A 19,390-nucleotide genomic window follows, 5' to 3' on the forward strand; every position below is an offset into this window, starting at 1 on the left:
CTTTCATTTGGCACTGCAGCTGCATGAAGGGGTGGAGCTGTCCTCTACATTCTGTGTGCGGCCCACATGCTCCTCCTCCTCCTCGTCATCATCATCCACCTGAATATCACTATCTGACCTGTGGAACGTGAGCTATCTGAGTTATGAAATCATTCTGTGCGCCCTGTTCCTCTGTCTTGTTGCAATTGTGTCCAGCTACCACATTTTCTTCACTGATTTTTGGTCAAATGTCTCTAAAGGCTTCTTATGGATGTAAAAAGGAAATTGAACCTGTTCCTAAAATGTTAATGACGGACGAAAGATTTTTTAATTCTTCAAAGGCAGAAGAAGGCAGCAAGATTGGTCCATTTTGTGCGGTAGTTGAGTCAAATGATGCCAAACACCCCCTTTTATGGGAATGCGCATAGAGCCTGAGAAAGATGATCTCACATTGGGGTTTTAGATTTTGTTGCGCCAACTAAGGCAAAGATAGACTGGCTCCTTCACACGTGCTTTATAGTTCTGCCCCCACACGAGCTGAGGTTTGTCTTCAGGCCACAAAAGAGATGGAAAGACAAATATTTTGAGTGAGGAGTAAATTTCAACTTCCAACTATTATTCTGCTACGGTCACATTTATCTGAACATTACTGTGTGAGCAATCCTACACTTCATCACAACATTGTCACACTAACGACAGCTTGTCCAACTTTATGAAACAAAAGCAGATATAACACTCGTCACTGTCAAGTCTAAAATCGGTTGAGTCGGCATCATTTAAGGTGTACAGCTTCCTGGTGAACACTCTCGGGCTAAAGTAAAGATGAATCTTTAGTGTGTCAGTCACTCTGACAGATGATCAGTCAGTCAGTATGTCAGGAGTCAGTCAGACAGGAGTAATTCTGACCTTATGGAAGCTGCCGTAGAAGAGTTTTTTGATTTCTGGCCCTTCGAAGGTGACCGTCTGGAACTCTCCTTTGTAGTCGTTGTTGAAGAACGTCAGAGTCTTTCCTCCATCTGCAGGAAGACGCACAAACTACATGTCAACAGCAACAACAACAACAACAGTGTGGATTGTTCTTTATTCTATATTGAACAAGAAACACTTTTGTCTCACAAAAAATCCATTTATTCATATTTTTTTTTCCCTTTGTGATTGGTATTGATTTCCTGATGGAACTCAGCAGCTTTCACCTGAATTGCTCCTGAATGGCAACACTGAGCGTCCCTTGTGTTTAGTACATTCACTTCATGATTGTGATGGATTTGTTATTACAGAAATAATAACTAAGAGAAACAAATGTGTTTTTATTGATTTTATTGGGTGAGACCCAGATGCTTTCACAGCAGAGAGGCCAGACTCACTGTCCAGGATGACTCCCACCAGAGGCTCGTTGTTCTTATTGAGGATCTCCCAGAGAGCAAAGGGCTCCTCTGGAGTGTCGGGCAGCAGTCTGAACAGCAGGGTGATGGTGTAGTCAGAGGGCAGCCCTTCAGGATGGATGTACCTGTGAGCCAGAAGGGACACATCAGACCCAGGGAAACACTTGGAAGTCTTTATATTTATGTATATATTTATATCTCTATTTATGACAGATCTGGATACCATCAATAATCAGCAGAGATATCACACTGTGTTAGTTCTAATTTAATAGGAGAGGAGATTTGTGAAAAATGACTATGAATGCAACTGTGTACCTTACTGTTAATTTCATTAACAAAAACTATGACCAAATCTGTTTCTCAACAACCTTTTTTCCACAACTAAGACGAGACAGCACTGACATCACTAACTGTGACTGTATCAACATGCAATATTCTTGAAAAACAGCAGGACTAAAATGAAGTTTCTTTTTATTTTTGTTGAAAGAAATAGATTTTTTTTTTCTGGTGTAGCAGTTTTGGTTCCTTTGCTGCGTGCACCATAACAGGACTACAGCCACAGCATACAATGTGCACAGTCAGCAGGGCTTGAGGTAACTTTCTTAAGTTAAAGGGTAACTTTAGTGTTTTTGAACCTCGACCCCTTTTCCCATATTTTTGTGCCTGAGTGACAATCATTTTTAGGTATTGGTCCAGTAGTGAGAGAGAGGGCTGCATCTGCAGCAGTGAAACCAGCTGCATGTAATCCCGACACTTTCTGTACTGCAACACAACAATGTCTTGCCGGCACTCCTGCCTCACTTCCCTTTCCACCTTTGTTTTTCCTGCAGCAAGTCATCTCTTCTAAAATGTCAGAACGAGACTTTTCCTTAAGCAAGACTTGGTCACAATGACAAACAGATCAGCAAAAAGTATAGAAAAACTTTCAGTTCTCCATAAAATCCTTTAAGTGACAATGATAGAAACTTGTAATAACAATCTGAGCCTGTCAGTGGCTTTTAGTGGACATAAATTGACGGTGCTCAATTGCCCACTGGATTACATTGCAGTCCATTTTGCCGCTCTGACTGGAGCCCTCTCACTCAGTACTGGACCAGTTTCAAACATTGTTGTCTCCATTAGTCACTTAAAAGGAAAAACATGAAAAAATAGGGTTCAGGTTAAAAAAATCCAAAGTTTCCCTTTAGAGTTAACAATGACAACATCAGGCTGTCTGGATGTATTCCTTAGATTGATATCATTAGACCACTAGATCAGATACTTTCTGCAAATCTGTATTTTTAAAAGGGCACTTCACTGATTTAATCCATCAGCACACCTTAAATTTTACTGTGACAACTTTGACCATTTCATTACTTTTTATTGTTTCTCTTGGGTGACATACACTTTTAGTAATGAGTGGATCTTCAAGCTTTTAAAAATATATATTAATTTCAACCGGATTATGTGAACTGCATGTATTGCCGAGTGTCGTTTCTGTGGGTTATGACAACACTAAACCCCTGAGCTTGCCTAAAAAAGGACTAAATGCACAAACCCGCTATTTTAGAATATCCATGGAGAGAGAATCTCACTGCAGCCTGTTTTATTTTGCTCTAAAAATGTCGGCGTGCAGCCTCGTTCTGTGGACGATAAATGAGGTGCAGACTTCCCTCTGTGTCATCAGTGATGAGGAAATACAGCGAGTACTGGATGGAGTAGTGAGTGACAACAACCACGCCCACATTTAAGGGCACTGTTTGCGGTGGAAAAGCTAGGGTCTAGGTACCATGTCTGAAGGTTTACTTTGGTTCCAAAAGTACCATACCAAAAGTGTTTGGTGGAAACTGAGCTAAAGAGTATAGAAGCAGATCAAGAGACAGACCTGCCCCTCTCTGTTTTATATACTGGGATGTATATCTATATCTATATATATATATATATATATATATATACATATATACATAGTCTTGATAGGTATATATATATATATATATATATATATATATATATCTATCTATCTATATCTATCAAGACTATGTTGCCGCACTGCCTATTTCTCGCTTACATGTTTAGAAACATATTTTAGTTCTGTGTTTAGCAGTAAGAGAGTTTGTGAACAGCCATAACATTTCCTGCACGGTAATAAATTCTGTTTTTGTTGCCTATTACTCGCCTCAAATGTTTTCAGAAATGTGTTTTAGCTTAATGTTTAAGTGTAAGAGACTGAGATGATTTCTTGCCAGCCGGCTGCCATTGTTTCAAACAGACATGTTCACATTACTCCACACTTACCAGCTGAGCATTTATTGGTATGTTGTGTCACTGTGAGTTCTGGTAGTTGTGGGTTTTCTACATCTTGAGCAAAAGTGTTCGCTTTCTCTGTTTTCTCTGGTTATATAGCACCACTTTGAAAAGTATGTGTGTCTTCCTACTACATAGACATCCTAGCTTTATTAAGAGGCCATGTCTCTGGTGGTGAAATACTCCTTTAATAATTCAACTTGTGGTAAGATAAAATTTTATGTGAAATCATTTTGACTTAAATGGCAATTTTTGGTTTGGCTCAACAAGATTGACTGTTATATTCATTGTAATCTGATGACAAAAAAAGACTGAAATGTCAACAGTTTTCATTCCCTAAAACTACACTAAAATACTTATGGTTTCATTTGACTAAGATGTTACTAAAATACCCAGTCTTTTAGTCAACTAAAACTAAAACTACAAAGAGGATGCGACTGACTAAATATAGCACCAAATAAAAACTTAAAAGGACAATTGAAACAGGTCAATAACAAAGATTAAATAAAAAAAAAATGCTGATAAAATGAACACTAGTGTACCTGGTTGGCTGTGCCAGAAAAGCGTCACTGTGCAGGTGGAAACAGGGGAAGGTATTAAAGGTGCCGGGTACCATAGAAACGCCGGACATGCTTCCATACCGATTTTCCATCAGCCCAAACAGCTCCATCATACGGAAACCTGATGACACATGGAAGGAATTTTAACTTGTTAACATCCCATAAAAGTAGAGCTACACCAGCTGATGATGATGATCGCTGCTGACAGTTTGGTGCATTCCACAACTGAGAAACTCACCACTGAACATAAACACAACATTAAATTTACAATTTCATGAAATTACATGTATTTCTCAAGGGCTGTTCCTGTGATTTTAATCCTATTGGAGTGCATGTGTGTGTGTGAGACAGAGAGATATTTCACCTCCTATCACAGCAATAATTATAGCACCTATTTTATTTAACAGCACTTTTTATATTGTACACTTATACCTGCAATGCCTACTGCAACTGCTGCACATGTTTCATACTGTATATATCCAGAGTGTTCAAGATTACCTTATTTGCCCCTGGGGAAATCTGTCTTGGACACAAAGGCTGCCACACAAAAATACATACGTAGTGCAGAAACAGACATAAAGTGCATAGCAAAGACAAGTGCAGGTATAAAGTGCATTCAAATACAATTCACATCTACCCATTACTGTTTTACTTATTACTTATAGAACCACTTGACAAAATACACTTCTGGTTAGATGCTAAGCAGCAATTCTTGTCCTTGCACTTTGTGCATGACAGAAAAACTGAGCATAGCGTTAGTTTAGTCAGGACACGATGTCAAGCTCAGCTTACATCCCAGCTACATCAGCTGATCTCAGCCCAATAAACTGATGGATCAGCTCGATTGATGGAATCAATTGATTGATTCCTTTCTATGCAACCAATTGGCAAATCTCATTCAGGGTGTCCTATTTAAAATGCTTTGGCCTGCCTACTGTTGCTGCTTCCTCTGCAAGCTGCTTTGCAACCCGCCTCCACCCCAGCTCCTCCTTTTCATGCTGTGTCTGACTTATCAGTGTCATTTCTGTTTGTCATTGATGCTGCTCTGGTCTGTTCCTACGGGGCTTTGCTGCTGCTCTCCCTTCCTTAGGCTTTCCATGTAGATGCATGGAGGGGCAGGGAGGTTTGTTTTGTCTGCCTCAGGCTTGCGACGTAGGTGCATGGAAGGGCAGAGAGGTGTGCTCTCTCTGTCTTAAGGCTTTCAATGTAAGTTATGTCAGGTAGGAAAAAGGCACCCTGGAGAAACGCCACACTGGTTAAAGAATACAAAAGAGTATGTAGACAAGCTGAACGCAGGTGGCAAAAAAACAAACTCCAGGTATATTACAACATTTATAAAGAGAGTCTTTACAACTATAACCAGGAACTGAAGAATGCAAGGCAATCATATTTTTCAGAGATTATCAATAGAAACAGTAATAATGCCCGCACACTTTTTTCTGTAGTGGACAGACTGACCAACCCCATAGCATCACTCCCTCCTGAACTACTGTCTAACAAGTCATGTAATGACTTTGCAGCCTTCTTCACAAACAAAATATTACAGATAAGACAGGCAGTGTGCAGCTCCAGCTCAGGAATGGTAACACTTGTGCCTTCCTGTCCTCCGGTTAATCTAGGACATTTTAGCCTCCTAGATTACACAACTCTAACAGAAACGGTTTCAAAATTAAAGCCCACAACATGCTGCCTTGATATTCTGCCTTCAAACTTTTTTAAAACCATTTTTAACGGCATAGCTCCAGATGTACTGCAGATAATAAATACTTCTCTTAAAGCAGGCCAGTTTCCCCAGGCCTTGAAAACTGCAGTAATAAAACCTCTCCTAAAAAACGCCACAACAATTAGTAACTATAGGCCAATATCAAATCTGCCATTGTTGGGGAAAATCATTGAAAGGGTTGTCTTCCAGCAAATCCATACTATTATGATGCAAAACAATCTTTTCAACACATTTCAGTCTGGATTTCGGCCACATCACAGCACTGAGACTGTACTTATCAAAGTCTTAAATGATATTCATCAGAATAATGATGCATGCAAATCCTCTGTCCTGGTATTACTAGATCTCAGTGCTGCATTTGATACAGTTGATCATAATATACTACTTAGCAAACTGGAAAAGTGGGTGGGACTCACCGGCACTGTGCTACAATGGTTCAAATCTTACTTACAAGATAGGGACTTTTTTGTGTCAATTGGTAACCATGAATCTGAGCGAACTACGATCACATGTGGGGTTCCTCAAGGGTCCATTCTCAGACTACTTCTATTCAACATCTATATGCTACCCCTAGCCCAGATTATGGAATATCACAACATCTCCTATCATACGTATGCCGACGACACACAACTCTATATCTCAGTGTCATCACACGACTGCAGTCCCTTACTCTCACTGAGTAACTGTATTCATCAAATCAATGACTGGATGTGCCAGAATTTTCTCCAGCTAAATCCAGAAAAGACAGAGGTATTAATTTTTGGCCCTAGAAATGAAAGGGCAAAGATCAGCGCCCACCTTGGCTCTCTGTCATTGACAGCTACAAATCAAGCCAGAAATTTTGGTGTTATTATTGACTCAGACCTGAACTTCAACAGCCATTTAAAGTTTATTACTAAATCTGCCTTTTACCACCTTAAAAATATAGCTAGAATTAAGGGGTTTCTGTCTAAACAAGACATGGAAAAACTTATTCATGCATTCATTTTTAGTAGGTTGGATTATTGCAATGGCTTATTTACAGGCCTTAACAAAAAATCAATCAGACAGCTGCAGCTGATTCAGAACGCTGCCGCCAGAGTCCTTACAAACACCAGGAAACTGGACCATATTACACCGGTCATTAAATCGCTACACTGGCTTCCTGTGAGTCAAAGAATAGATTTTAAAATCTGCCCTCAGATTTCCACGTAGGCATGTGGAAGAGGCTTTCTGCGTAAGTCTGGGAAAGGCAGAGAGGCCCTAGAACAGAGCCATACTGCCAAATATAATACTGCACATGGAAATAAAGTTTTCTTTGACTAATGTGGTCCTGACTGAAGTTGAATCTAATCTAAGTAACTGACTAACTTCTGTTTTCTGATGCTTCATAATTTGGTCATAATGACTCAATACAGATTCAATACTGCAATTTTCTGACATCTATTCCTTGTCTGACCGTCTAAGGAGATGGGTCCCTCCTCTGTTGCGGTGGTTTTTGAGGTTTTTTTCCCCATTTTTTTCCCTGCTGTTTTTAAACTGTTTTTTTCCTGAGGGTCTGAGAACAGAGGGAGTCACATGCTGTAAGACTGTAAAGCCCCCTGATGTGACTTTTTGATATTGGGACTTGGCTCTCCCACAATTTGGCATTGTTGTCATACAACAAAATGTCCCCAAGAGACATTTTAAAAGTGTGTCTGAGTTTTTAAGCACAAAGAATTTTGCAATTTCACTGCACTGCTGGGTTTCTGTGTGACTTGTGGCACCTTGTTAACATCAGCTTTCAGTCTTATTTATGAAATCAGACATGAAAACAGAAATAGAGAAAAGCAATTGGAGGAGCAAGATCTCACCAAATGGGCTGCTGTAGATAACTGTTTTATGCCTTTTCAAATCATCATAGTTGCACTACCTAACAATGAGTAAATAGATATTCTGCTTGTTGCTTGAAAATAAACAGCTGCAAAAAGAATATTACTTGCACATCCTCAGGGTAGAGAACATGTGCATACTGTTCTGCTTTTACAATGCGGAAACATGGAAAAGACCAGCACTGCAGTAGATTTATATGCAGGGGTTTGTCTTTGACTTTACTCTGTGCTACTCCCTTGTTCTCTATTTATATCAATACTTCAAAGCCTCATCTTTTACCTGGAGTTGTGCTGCCGCTCATCGGTACAGACGGACAAGCTGGGAGAGACAAAAAAATGTGTGTTGGATTAAGAAAACACATTCCTTCAGAGAGCCTTGAAATACAGCAGAATCATGTTAACACAGTCAACCACGTTCAATGTTTTATATAAAGAGCAAGCAAAACAGAAGTTGGAGCATCTTTAGCTTCTGTACTGTGACATACTGATGAAACAATATTTGACCACCGTACAGTTACAAAAGGGATTTAAATCAAATCCTTCACCTTGGACTGGACTGCTAAAAAGAGGGCAGGGCTTAGAGTTTAGTGCAATACAGAGCTACAGTGGACTGTTGGTTCCACAGACACCTCCATCGTGTGGGGCACATTCAATCTGAAAATTATGTGCACAGGTTTGCTATGATTTCCAGGTTAAATGATCCTTTTCCTCAAAACAGTGTAAAAAGGCACATAAATGGGCTTTGAGCTGTGTTGTCTTGTGGGCGGTGGGAGTGTCAGAGGTGTTACCAAATCAGAAGTGACATGTAAATAAACCCCACCTTGTTAAAAGGCAGTGTGCCTACATAACATGTAGCATGGGGGACTCTTCCAGTCTTCAACTAGAAACTGACAACCTCTGAATGTCTGATGAGCTGTGGTTACTCACTGGCAGTGGCAGCCTCACACACAAAGGTCACCAGCTTCTCTTCAATCTTCTTGAAGGCGTCCAGGTCGTCCACAAAGAAGACATGTCTGTCGCTGGGTTTACTGGCGATGCTCACCAGCTCCCCATAGTCAGCGTCAGCAAAGCCGATAGCAAATACAATGTACCCTTTACAGAAACACAGAGATGTGGCAACAAGCAGAGGAAGAATGAGGATGAGGACTCTAAAATTGAAAGAAAATATTTTACAAGCCAAAAATGATCTATCTGAATTAACATCAGATTTACATGAGTGCTACATTTTCTGTACTGCATGTGATATGCAGGTATATAAAACCTTTTTTTGTAGAGAAGTGCATTACTTTCTGCTTGATTACACCACTGAAAAAAAAAAACGTTATTTTGAATGAATGAAAATGTAAGATATAGTCCTAAAAGGTGACCAACTGGACCAGCAAATTAAATTTAGTGCTGCTATTTCTTTCTGTTGATGCTTCATATGCAGTCATTTGAACAAAACCAACAAAACAAGCCTATTCTTCTTAAATCCTGAAATCCAAACTGGATATCTGGGACTTGTTATCATGTAAAAAATTAAAGTACACAGCTCTGACCTTCCATCTGCATCTCTTTGGACACCTTGTTGACGTCATCCTGAGATCGGCCATCGGTGAGGACCACAAGGACGTTGGGGATTCCCCTCCTGACTCCTCCCTCTACTGTGAAGATGTTTTCCTTCACATGCTGGATGGCTCGACCTGATTGGACAGACGATGCAAATCATTCTGCTAAATGTTGTGATCATACAATCATTTTGAAATTATTTCTGTACTTCAGAGTCCTAAAAACAGATGCGGGAGAAGGAACACATGCTTCCAGCAGCAGCAGCAGCAAACACTGATACTGCACTGTGTATTGATACAGGGTAGTATGGAAAAAATATTAAGGTAAATTAAAGTCTGTCTTTTAATACGTTGATTCTAAATCCCAGATCTGTTTACATGGACCCTGTTGTTCCACAAATGATGAGAATAATACTCAATCAGATTAAAATGCCTCATGTAATCATCTCAATCAGAAGGGACTGGTCTGATAGCAAGAACTTTTCAGTCAGGTTGAGAGGGGTGTTGTAAACCTAAACCTTATTACATTAAAAAGTAAAATATTACTGCCTAATAACTGTGTAAACCTGATTGTTTCTCACTGGGGGGAAAAAAAAAAGGTGCCCACGTGGGGGAATTGTTAGTGGACGTAGCTGGTGCGTGTGCTGCACACAACATGTTGCAACGGCTGTTTTACGTACCGCAACTGCAGATTCTGACAAATTTAAAAAAATATTCAATGCTCTGCGAGTGCTTAAGTGAGTGCTGTAATCAATAAATTGCATGCACTACCTGTTGCAGTAGCCTGCATATGAGATGTTTAGGGAACAATGGTAAATTGTAGTATCTACTGACAGTCTGGATGTGAAGTGTTTAGGGGGCATCTGTATTGGTTGCCACAGAAAATAACCTGGGTTACAACTTCCTCTGTTATATTTTTCTGGCAGATAAGACATTTCGCAGCACGTAGAACCACTGTGTGCCTGGATCGCTTTATATAGCGTCCATGTAAACAGTTCAGTTGGAATCTCTAATCAAAATGAATTCAATAGAATTAAAGAAATAATGCATGTAACTGCAGCTACTGAGGACGAGAGTGTGACGAGAAGTTTTTTAACTGCATTCTTAAGTTTTATTTATTAACTATTTCTAGAGTAATTTAGTTTGGTGATTGTCCTGTGCTGCTGCAACATAATACACGACATACAAAATAAAGAGAGAATTCAATGAGAATTCACACACTTCATGCACTTAACCTCCATAACAAATATCAGCCTCTGAAGGCAAAAACTACCCGGCCAAAGGTTGGGGATTTTTTTATTGGACTGACCAACCAACCTACTAAGTGCGAACTATAGAGCTGCTGGTTGCTACTAATAAATGATTACATAAGAGACACAGGACATAACAGATCAAATTGCTGTAAATGGAGAGGAGAAATGCTGTTTCACAGAAGACTTTTTTCCACTTTATTTCCCCTTATAATGGTGTTCTGAGACTGTAGGATTTTAATTAAGTACCAGTTAAATGGCTGCGTCTGAACTCCATGTCCCAGTAACCTTTACAAATACAAGATCTGTTTGTCCTCCATCTAACATCTATTGTTTACTTTGTGGAGACAATCAGAGCACTGACAACTGAAATTCAGGTTTCATACAAATTAATCATTAGATGCCACTACAAGACAATGACTTAACACAAAAATTGTAGCTACTATAGTGTGATGACAGACCATGATAATTGGTGCACAGCATGTTGATATAAATGAACATCGGAGTGGCTCAGCAGGGAAACCACAGGCCCAGCAGCCACAGTCTGAATTTTTATTAAAGGATGACAGAATGAATGAAGAGAATCGGTCTTGTGTGTTTTGTCCAAGAACAGTTAGGAGCCATTCTGCAGCAGTCAGGGACCAATTCCACATCTAAGACCACTAAAGTACTATGGCACGGCACTTTAGGGCTGTATCAAGAAATAAGAGGACACCTGGGATCCCAGACTTATTTAAAAATCCAATTAAACTGCCTTTATCTGACTAATACATTGGAATGAGAACTGATATAGCGTATGCTGGCGTGGTTTGGTTGGCAAATAAAATCTGCTATTCCTGGAAACATTATAATAGCCTAACTAACAGCTTTCATTAAAAAAAAAAAAAAGAACATTTTTGGAACTGAAGCAATGGGTCAGGGTAAGACACACAGTCAAGTCAAACTGGACTGAACCAATCAGCCTATGTGCTGCCTGGAGCAATCGAAAGCACCACAGTGTACCAGTAAAAGCTATGAACAAGTGTCTTCACCATATTGTGATCTGCAGTAACACTGTGCAGGACTGATTGCTCTACAAAGTCTGGAGAGGCAGCCGGTATAATGCTTAACTTTAGTAGTGCAAAAAGTCCGGTCAGCCTGGGCTGCCTACAGAGAGTGGACTTTTTCACAGCATTTTCAGAGGACATGTAGCTAGCATATCGTGAGGGGATGTTTGCTGTATGTGACAAAAACTTTTCAAGCTTAGGAAGACTTAGAGAGCCTTTAAGAGCAGTGCTCCACCAGGCGGCTGAGCAAAGTCACTTCAGCTTGTTTATTTCTGTCTGAAAAAGGAGTTAGACAAGTCACAAAGGTGTCCCATCATTACAGCGTATGCAGCATTTCAATAACAGTACACTCAAAGTCAAGTCATTAGCTCCCCTTCACGGAACTAAACAAAATTTGGTATGTAAGTTAAGATGTTAGTTATGATGTGTCCACTGAGTTTAATCAGAATTGCCCAAAGGAAACTTGAGTTATGGCCTATTTCCTGCCAAGCCTCATCCTGAACAAGGTTGCTTCATTGATGAACGCCATGTTTTTTGACTCATCTTGCTCATTTATAATAGAAAGTTGTATATTTCTCCAAAGATGTTGTATAATATGTTTAGTGTTAATAAACTCAAAATTCATCAAGATCTGTTAATTTGATAAGACTAATTCAGCTGGACTTGTGTGTCATATTTCCAATCATTTGGGCTTATGGTGTGAGGGGCAATAATGCCTTAATTACAGTGCCACCATGTGACAGTTTGGTGGAATTTTTGTAGGCATGTTCGTAACACCACTTCAGATGTCTCCAGAGAATTTCATTAGGACTGTCAAATCAAGTCATCTGGAGTTATGAGTTAAAATTTAATAGGCCATGCACACTTTCATCAATAAATACAGCACTTGATTCTTTCGTTAATAGTTGGCCCAAGAGCTTGTATACTAAATTTGGTGAAATTCTGACCACTGTTTTTTGAGGAACACATATTTTGATATTTTTGTCGGCCTCTTTGGGTCTGTGATGTTTTTGTTTTTTTTTCTTTTTCTGTGTTTTTCTATTGAAAGGTTTTTCACCTGATGACTAATGAAGTTATTGAAACTCATGGAACTATCGCACTAAACTGCTGAACTTGCAAAAAATGGAAAAAAAGTAAAAGTTGTTTGGTCTTTGAGTGAAATCCAGTTAAGTTCAAATCAATGTAGCAAACTCTCTCAATCAGGGAAGCTGCATATATTCTTAAGACATATACATACGCCAGCATTACACTGTGTAGATGTCTGTGGTGTAGAAACAAAAAAATAATGAAAAATTATCAAGATTTTACTCGAGTCACTCATGAGGTAAAAGGAACAGATTGAACTCTCTGTATCTCAGCTTGTCCAGATGGCAAGTTTTGTTGCTTTCTTCTGTTTTATATCATTTTATTTATTCAGTATTATGTATGTATGTATAGTAAAATGGTCAGCTTCACAAAATTATAATTGGTTGCTTCATTTTAAAACAGCAGCCTATGTATGTATTGATCACAGGGGTTTTCTTCAGGATGAGATGTTTTATGCAGGACAGACCACAGAGCTGCTGCAGGGTTAATACATTTTAATAAAGAAGTCAAGTAGCACCAGGTCTGTCAGACAGATCCAGTAATCAAATACCCTTCAGGCCTGTGGGAACACTGGGAAACAGATTTTTAATTGCACTGTGCAGAACGAAGCGATTGAGTGCTCTTAAATGCCCCAAACTGCTGCTTCCTGACAGAAAAGGAGGATTAGTGTTTTACAGTGTGACATTAGCAGTGGGAGAATTTCTCCACAGCAGTGACACTGTTACAAATCTCTGCAGTCCCGTCGCTGCAGGAGAAAGTGACTGCGCTGCTTTGTAAACACTGATTAATGACTACACCTCTCCCTGTTTCCCCACAGACTTCCTCTCATTACACACACACACACACACACACACACACACACACACACACACACTCAAGAAATATAGGCTGCTGTGCATCTTATACACGTACAAGATTGTCGGCATTAATGCAAACGTGTGATCACATTCCTATGTAAACTTGTTTTACATGAATGTATGCATGAAGATGTGTTCACAAGGGCAAGAACATGCAAATGTTTGACTTGCAGACACAAATGCAAACACACATTTTCTCACACATTTAATTTTCTGTGTGTGGTTGCCTGCTGCTCAATAACTATTGATAATAGGTGGTGTGTGTGTGTGTGTGTGTGTGTGTGTGTGTGTGTGTGTGTGTGTGCGTGTGTGTCTGTGTCTCATATGGTGTCTTTCTTGAATTTAGATAGGGCTGCCCTCTTATTGACAGTTAATCGACCAGAAAGGTCATTAGTCAGCAATATTTAATTGGTCGCTTAGTTGCAGAAGAAACAAACATGAAAGCTTGTGAGGACCTGCCTCTTGTCAAAAAAAAAATTGAATCCTATATGACTGAACCATGCGGGAATTTAATTTGAAAGGACAGACAGAGGAAGCGGCCACGCTCAGCAGTCAGCAGTCACGTTAATCAATCACAGCTGACAGGTATCTTTCCCTTCTTCTGGAAATATTCAGTCTGATAAATATGGAAGAGTTGATCATTTTAGTGCAGGGCTACCCAGAACTCAGGATTTCAGGTAAATAGGCCATATGATGCTTGTTAAGGTTGCTTAGCAACCTCAGCTGCAACCTGCCTTGGGCTCCTGAAAGCTCGCACAAAAAAGGCACAAGAGTAGCACCTAGCGCCTGACCTCAATTTTTCAGGCAGTTGAAGATGCAGCATGTGTACGGCCCCTAGTAGTCCCTAGTTAATAACCAAAATCCAAAGTGTGGGATCATTTTGAGAAGGTGAAGGACAAACCCAAGGTGATATGTAAACTCATCTTCATTCGTCGACTACAAACATGACATATCATCTGAAACACTGAAGTAGCTACATGCCCATTAGCCACTTAGCACAATCATTACTGCTTTGCCGACAGCATCATTAACAGGTGTCTCACTCAGTGTGTGACGTGCACTTGTAGATAAAATATAGGCCTATATTAATGAAGGTTCATTAGTACGGTTTTGTATTTCTCTGTAATGTAGCACAGTGTTAACAATGTAACTTATACTATTCTTTCACAAACCTTGAACTCAAACCGCTGTGTTGCCCCGCCCAAATTATATAATTTGATAATTAAATTAATATCGTAAACATGCCGGAGACTAATGGCCCTAAATGACGACTATTGGTTGACTGGGAAAATTCTTAGTGGGGGACAGCCCTAGATTTAGAGATGATTTCTTTTGGGTAAAAATCTGGATTTTATCTGCTGCAGCCACTGAACCAGATTCAGCCACCATTCAATAACTCACAAGTATTTCTACAACAGAAGCAGGTCACATTCCTGCTCATTTTGCTGTGTCTCCCTGCGGTGCACTCACCTGTCTTTGTGTTTCCTCCCTTGTAGGAGATCTTGTTGATGGCGTCCAGCAGTCGCTCTTTATCACTGTACGAGTTCAGTTTGAACTCAGTCCGGGCATCGTCACTGAACTGGGCGATGGCAACCTGTCAGACAATGCAATAAAATAACTATTAAACAACAAGAAAGTGCAAAGTCTTACAGTGAGTTTTGTTTAAAGGGTCACGACTTTAAAAAGAGACCCTAGTTTGATCTAACCAAGCAGATGCCTTTCATTTTGCATGCTATGGTCTTTCCATGTTTCTGCTGCCATGGACACACTCCTGTTTTTCAAAGTAATTTTTCAATGCATTAAGACATCAAATGTGATTTAGGGCTGGGCGTATTGCCCAGCCCTAAATCACATTTGATGCTACTATCCATATTATATTAATATAATGATTGGAGACTAGGTACTGTTCTTAGATTTTGGATATTCTAACATCGTAAAACTGTTGAGTAAAGTGATGTAATTTTTTGAACTTACCAAACTGCTCTAGCTGTTTACCTTTTTCTACTTAGTCATTATGTCCACATCACAAATGATTATGTATCTCATTGTGTGAATATTTTGTGAAAGCACCAATAGTCAACCCTGCAATTTTGTTGCAAGGTATTATTGTAACATTTCATTTCTTCTTATCAACCAGCTCTGCTTCCATTGTATTGAGGTCAGGGGAGAAATTTGAAATATTCATTTAAAAAATCTGAACTAACCTTTAAGAGTAGTCCACATCTATAAAGAGCCTTTAGGCCTGTTTATACCTGATTTTAACATGCGTCTTTGGCTATCGAATCACAAGTGAACAATGCTAATTACAAGTGTAAACGACCCCCAAGAAACATTGTAATGCAATCACTCAAACCACCTGCAGAGATACCCAACATGTACAAGGTTATCACTGCAGGATGTGGTGGTTGTTTCAGAGACAGTGCGCTCACCCTGTATAACTTCACCATTTTATGAAAAGTTGGATGAAAAGTTAGGTGCCTGACCTATCCAGTGAGCATGTTAGCAAGAACGAAATCTGAACACAAACGGTCAGCTAGAGACACATGATAGACACAGTTGTGAATGGCGATGTGTTTTGGCTGTCCACTTGTGTTTGAATCCCTAAAATGCATGTTAATACCAGGCGTAAACAGGCTTCTAATGAAGCAAGAACTTCCAGGTTCTGTTACATAAGTAAGAATAATAAATTGGGTTCCCACTGACATTTGCTATTAGGGATGGGCAGCACAAGCAAAAACACTATTCGAAAATCATGGCAACTATTCGACAATTTTTCGAAGCCACGCACACAGAGATCCATTCATCTTTAAAGGCCCGAACATACTTGGGCGGAACGAGGTCTGCGCGGGGACTCAAAGCGGACGTCCACAAGCCCTGTGCACACGAAGCTCACATTTTACGACCGCGCGCACTGGTGACTGCTCGGCATGTATTTTTCACATCGTGGGGATTTTTGACGGAAACTACTACACGGAAGTGCGCTCGACTATGAAACCCGAATGACTGCGGTCATTCCTCGCGGAGTAGTAGTCTCTGCATGTTTCTCCTGTTTGTAGAAGAGCATCAAACTAGCTGGTAGCCCATCTCACACCGCTGTAGCAATCCTATACTGCCCTCGTGCGGTTAGGAGCTGAATTGCATGTCAAATAAAGGAGGGGAAATAAGACGGCGAATAGTAATTAAAAAATCGATTTTTCAAAAATAAAACGACTATTCGAAATTCGAAAATCGTGACCCATCCCTATTTGCTATAATGCTAAAAGTAAAAATGCCACCTTGGAACCAACACATTCTCACTCCATTCTTGTGCTACATCGATGTTTAGTCATGGACTTTCCACGTGCAGATAAGACATGCAAGGTACCCTGGGTGCATTGGCTGTTGACTTTCTGGGAGGTCAAGTTCTGCCTGTTACATGCATTGCCTTCTTTCAAAATACACTTGTGTTTTCACATGAAATTTACCATTTACATACAGTCTCTTTCAAAACACTATGCTGATACACTGCAATTTGATATTTTTTTCCTTAAACTACTAACCCACATGGTTGGGTTTTGGCAACAAAACCACAAGTCTGAGTTTAGGAAAAAAGAACAATCTTACTGGATGTGAACACCGCTCTCCTGGGTGAAAGTCTGTGTTTGTTGGACCCAGTCAACACCCCTCCCGCCCACCCCACTTGGACTTTGCCACCTTAACTTTCATTCTTGTCCTGCTGTGTTTACCCCTGATGCTGCCGGGTGCCGTTCAACTATAATGGCGACCGCCCACGTATCATGCCAACAGTGTCTGATGAAAGAAGTCACTGACTAAGTGCCGGATTTCGACGACTACGGGTGAGACTTGGTTGTTGGAAAAGAGCCTTTCTTTAACAGTGCGTTGTATGATTCACTTATGTTGAGATAAGGAGAATATTTTTTCCAAAAAAAGCAATCAACCAACATAACTTCTCATGAGCCTTCCTGGACCATCAAAGGTCAAATGTCAGATATCAACAAAAGACATGAGTCAATCTAAGACATGACTGTAATAACAGCATACCGAGGGGACTGATTAGTGAAGACAGCAGATATTACAACTACAAAATAGGAAGAATTACTTCATAAAAATTGTGCTGGTGGATATTTTAGACATGGACGAAGCCTAGGTATGATGATGTACTGTAGGTACCTGCCCTGGTAAATTTAGCATGTAGGAAGTATATCCAGGAACAGGCTTCACTTAGTCAAAAAGATGAATAAATGAGAGATTGCTTTACGTTACTGAAACCAGTGGAACAGAGGCGAGCCTGAATGTGATGCTAGCACTTTGTTTTTACTTTCCCCCATCTGCAGAAAATCAGAGAACTTCACCTGTGTGCTGCAGAAGAACAGCACAGCCTTGTTTCCTTTCTGTGCTTGTGGTGTGGTTGTGATTGATACAAATCATGTAGTGCTTTAAACAAATGTCTAAGCATTAATAGGCGGTCCACTAACTGAATTTGGTCCTGGTGTTGTGACTGAGCTGAACTTGGATTAGTGGAGAGAAAAAGGCAAACAATGACAACATACATAAACCAAAAACATGGCAGGAACTGAGGAGAGCACCACGATCCAGAGAATATAAATGAGCTGTTTCTTCAGTGAACTGGGCCGTGGCCACCTGGGAGACCACACAGGAATAATCTTTATTTGTACTAACAAAACACATAAATGAGAGCAGCTTAGTGAAGCTTATTTCAAGTATTCAGCTGCTGTAGCACAAGAATCTGAACACAGAACTGAGCAGGGTTTGGGCCACTTGGGAGACACTAGGGGAAAATGGTTATATGTAAATGACTGACACAGAGTACAATGACTGTCAGCATTTCACAGTTTGTTATCTTGTACTAGTTTGTCCTAAAAATGTCTTGTTCTGGGGTTCTGCTGAGTTTAGTGCTGTTTCACAAGAGTGCAAGGCTGTATTTAGAGCTGAAGTTAGTTTGAAGGGAGAGGTAAAATTTCATTAAAAAATCAACATTGAATTAAAGCATTTGCAATTTTAATAACAAAATTAACAGCTGGCTTATAAAGCTCCTCGTACATGCTGGCTGCTGTGGCTAAAAAAAATGCTGAAAATGGTGAAAATAACCTTTAATTTGTCCTGATTCCCTTGATTGGGCTGCAGGTACCGCCTCATGCTACCAGTAGTGACAAGGACACTAGCAGAACACCAAACTAGAGAAGAATCAGTCAGGGAGGATAAGGGACGAGCAACTGTCTGTGGCCACCACATGTAAAACCATTCTCTTTTTGGGGGTTGTTTTGCTTTTTGATTGGCACCAAAGCACTTGTGACCATTAAGTGTTCCCTTCATTTTCTTGAGCAGTGTATTTTTTTCAAACGTATTTTCCATTTAACTCTGTCTTGGTAATGAATTACAAACTAAAACACAAATAAGCTGTATATATGAAAACAAGCTTGAAAAAAATAAAGTGTATAAAAAAAAGGCTGACAAGTTAATCAATAACAAATTTCTTTATCGATTATGTTACTTGTTTTCAGTTATTTGGTAATTTAAATCCTACTCACCACTGCCATAATCACAGTGAAATGATGGGTTTATTTGTGTTTGCTGAGATAAATATATAATGAAAATCACAAGAATCCATTTAATTCATGTATAGATCAAATACATGAGTTTTGTTTTGGATAGGTCCATCTACTATTTTAGATAGGTGGTTGTGCCTTCAACAACTTCATCAGGAAGGTATTGTTTAACACAGGAGTGGTGTGTGCAGAGTGAGTCAGTGCGAACACCAGTTTTTCAGTTCTCAGAGGATTACCACTGATGCTCTCTTTCTTTGCTC

General features: G+C 39.8%; 1 protein-coding gene across 6 annotated transcripts in view; it reads right to left on the reverse strand.

Annotated features, from left to right (window-relative positions):
- Positions 1-19,390, reverse strand: part of col14a1b (collagen, type XIV, alpha 1b) — a 320,908-nt gene that overhangs the window by 90,585 nt on the left and 210,933 nt on the right. For all 6 annotated transcript variants that reach the window (XR_013493638.1, XM_033637164.2, XM_033637162.2 and 3 more), the window contains 7 exons: positions 15,034-15,157; positions 9,316-9,459; positions 8,705-8,869; positions 8,058-8,096; positions 4,187-4,325; positions 1,344-1,486; positions 886-995 (listed from right to left, as the gene is read on the reverse strand). Coding sequence is in view for 5 of the 6 variants with exons in the window: in XM_033637164.2 (XP_033493055.2) it covers positions 886-995; positions 1,344-1,486; positions 4,187-4,325; positions 8,058-8,096; positions 8,705-8,869; positions 9,316-9,459; positions 15,034-15,157 (864 nt within the window). In the remaining variant the exon portion in view is untranslated. The remainder of the gene's footprint in view (positions 1-885; positions 996-1,343; positions 1,487-4,186; positions 4,326-8,057; positions 8,097-8,704; positions 8,870-9,315; positions 9,460-15,033; positions 15,158-19,390) is intronic.

The sequence above is a fragment of the Epinephelus lanceolatus genome, chromosome 16 (genome assembly GCF_041903045.1).
Source record: "Epinephelus lanceolatus isolate andai-2023 chromosome 16, ASM4190304v1, whole genome shotgun sequence".
Classification (NCBI taxonomy): domain Eukaryota; kingdom Metazoa; phylum Chordata; class Actinopteri; order Perciformes; family Serranidae; genus Epinephelus; species Epinephelus lanceolatus.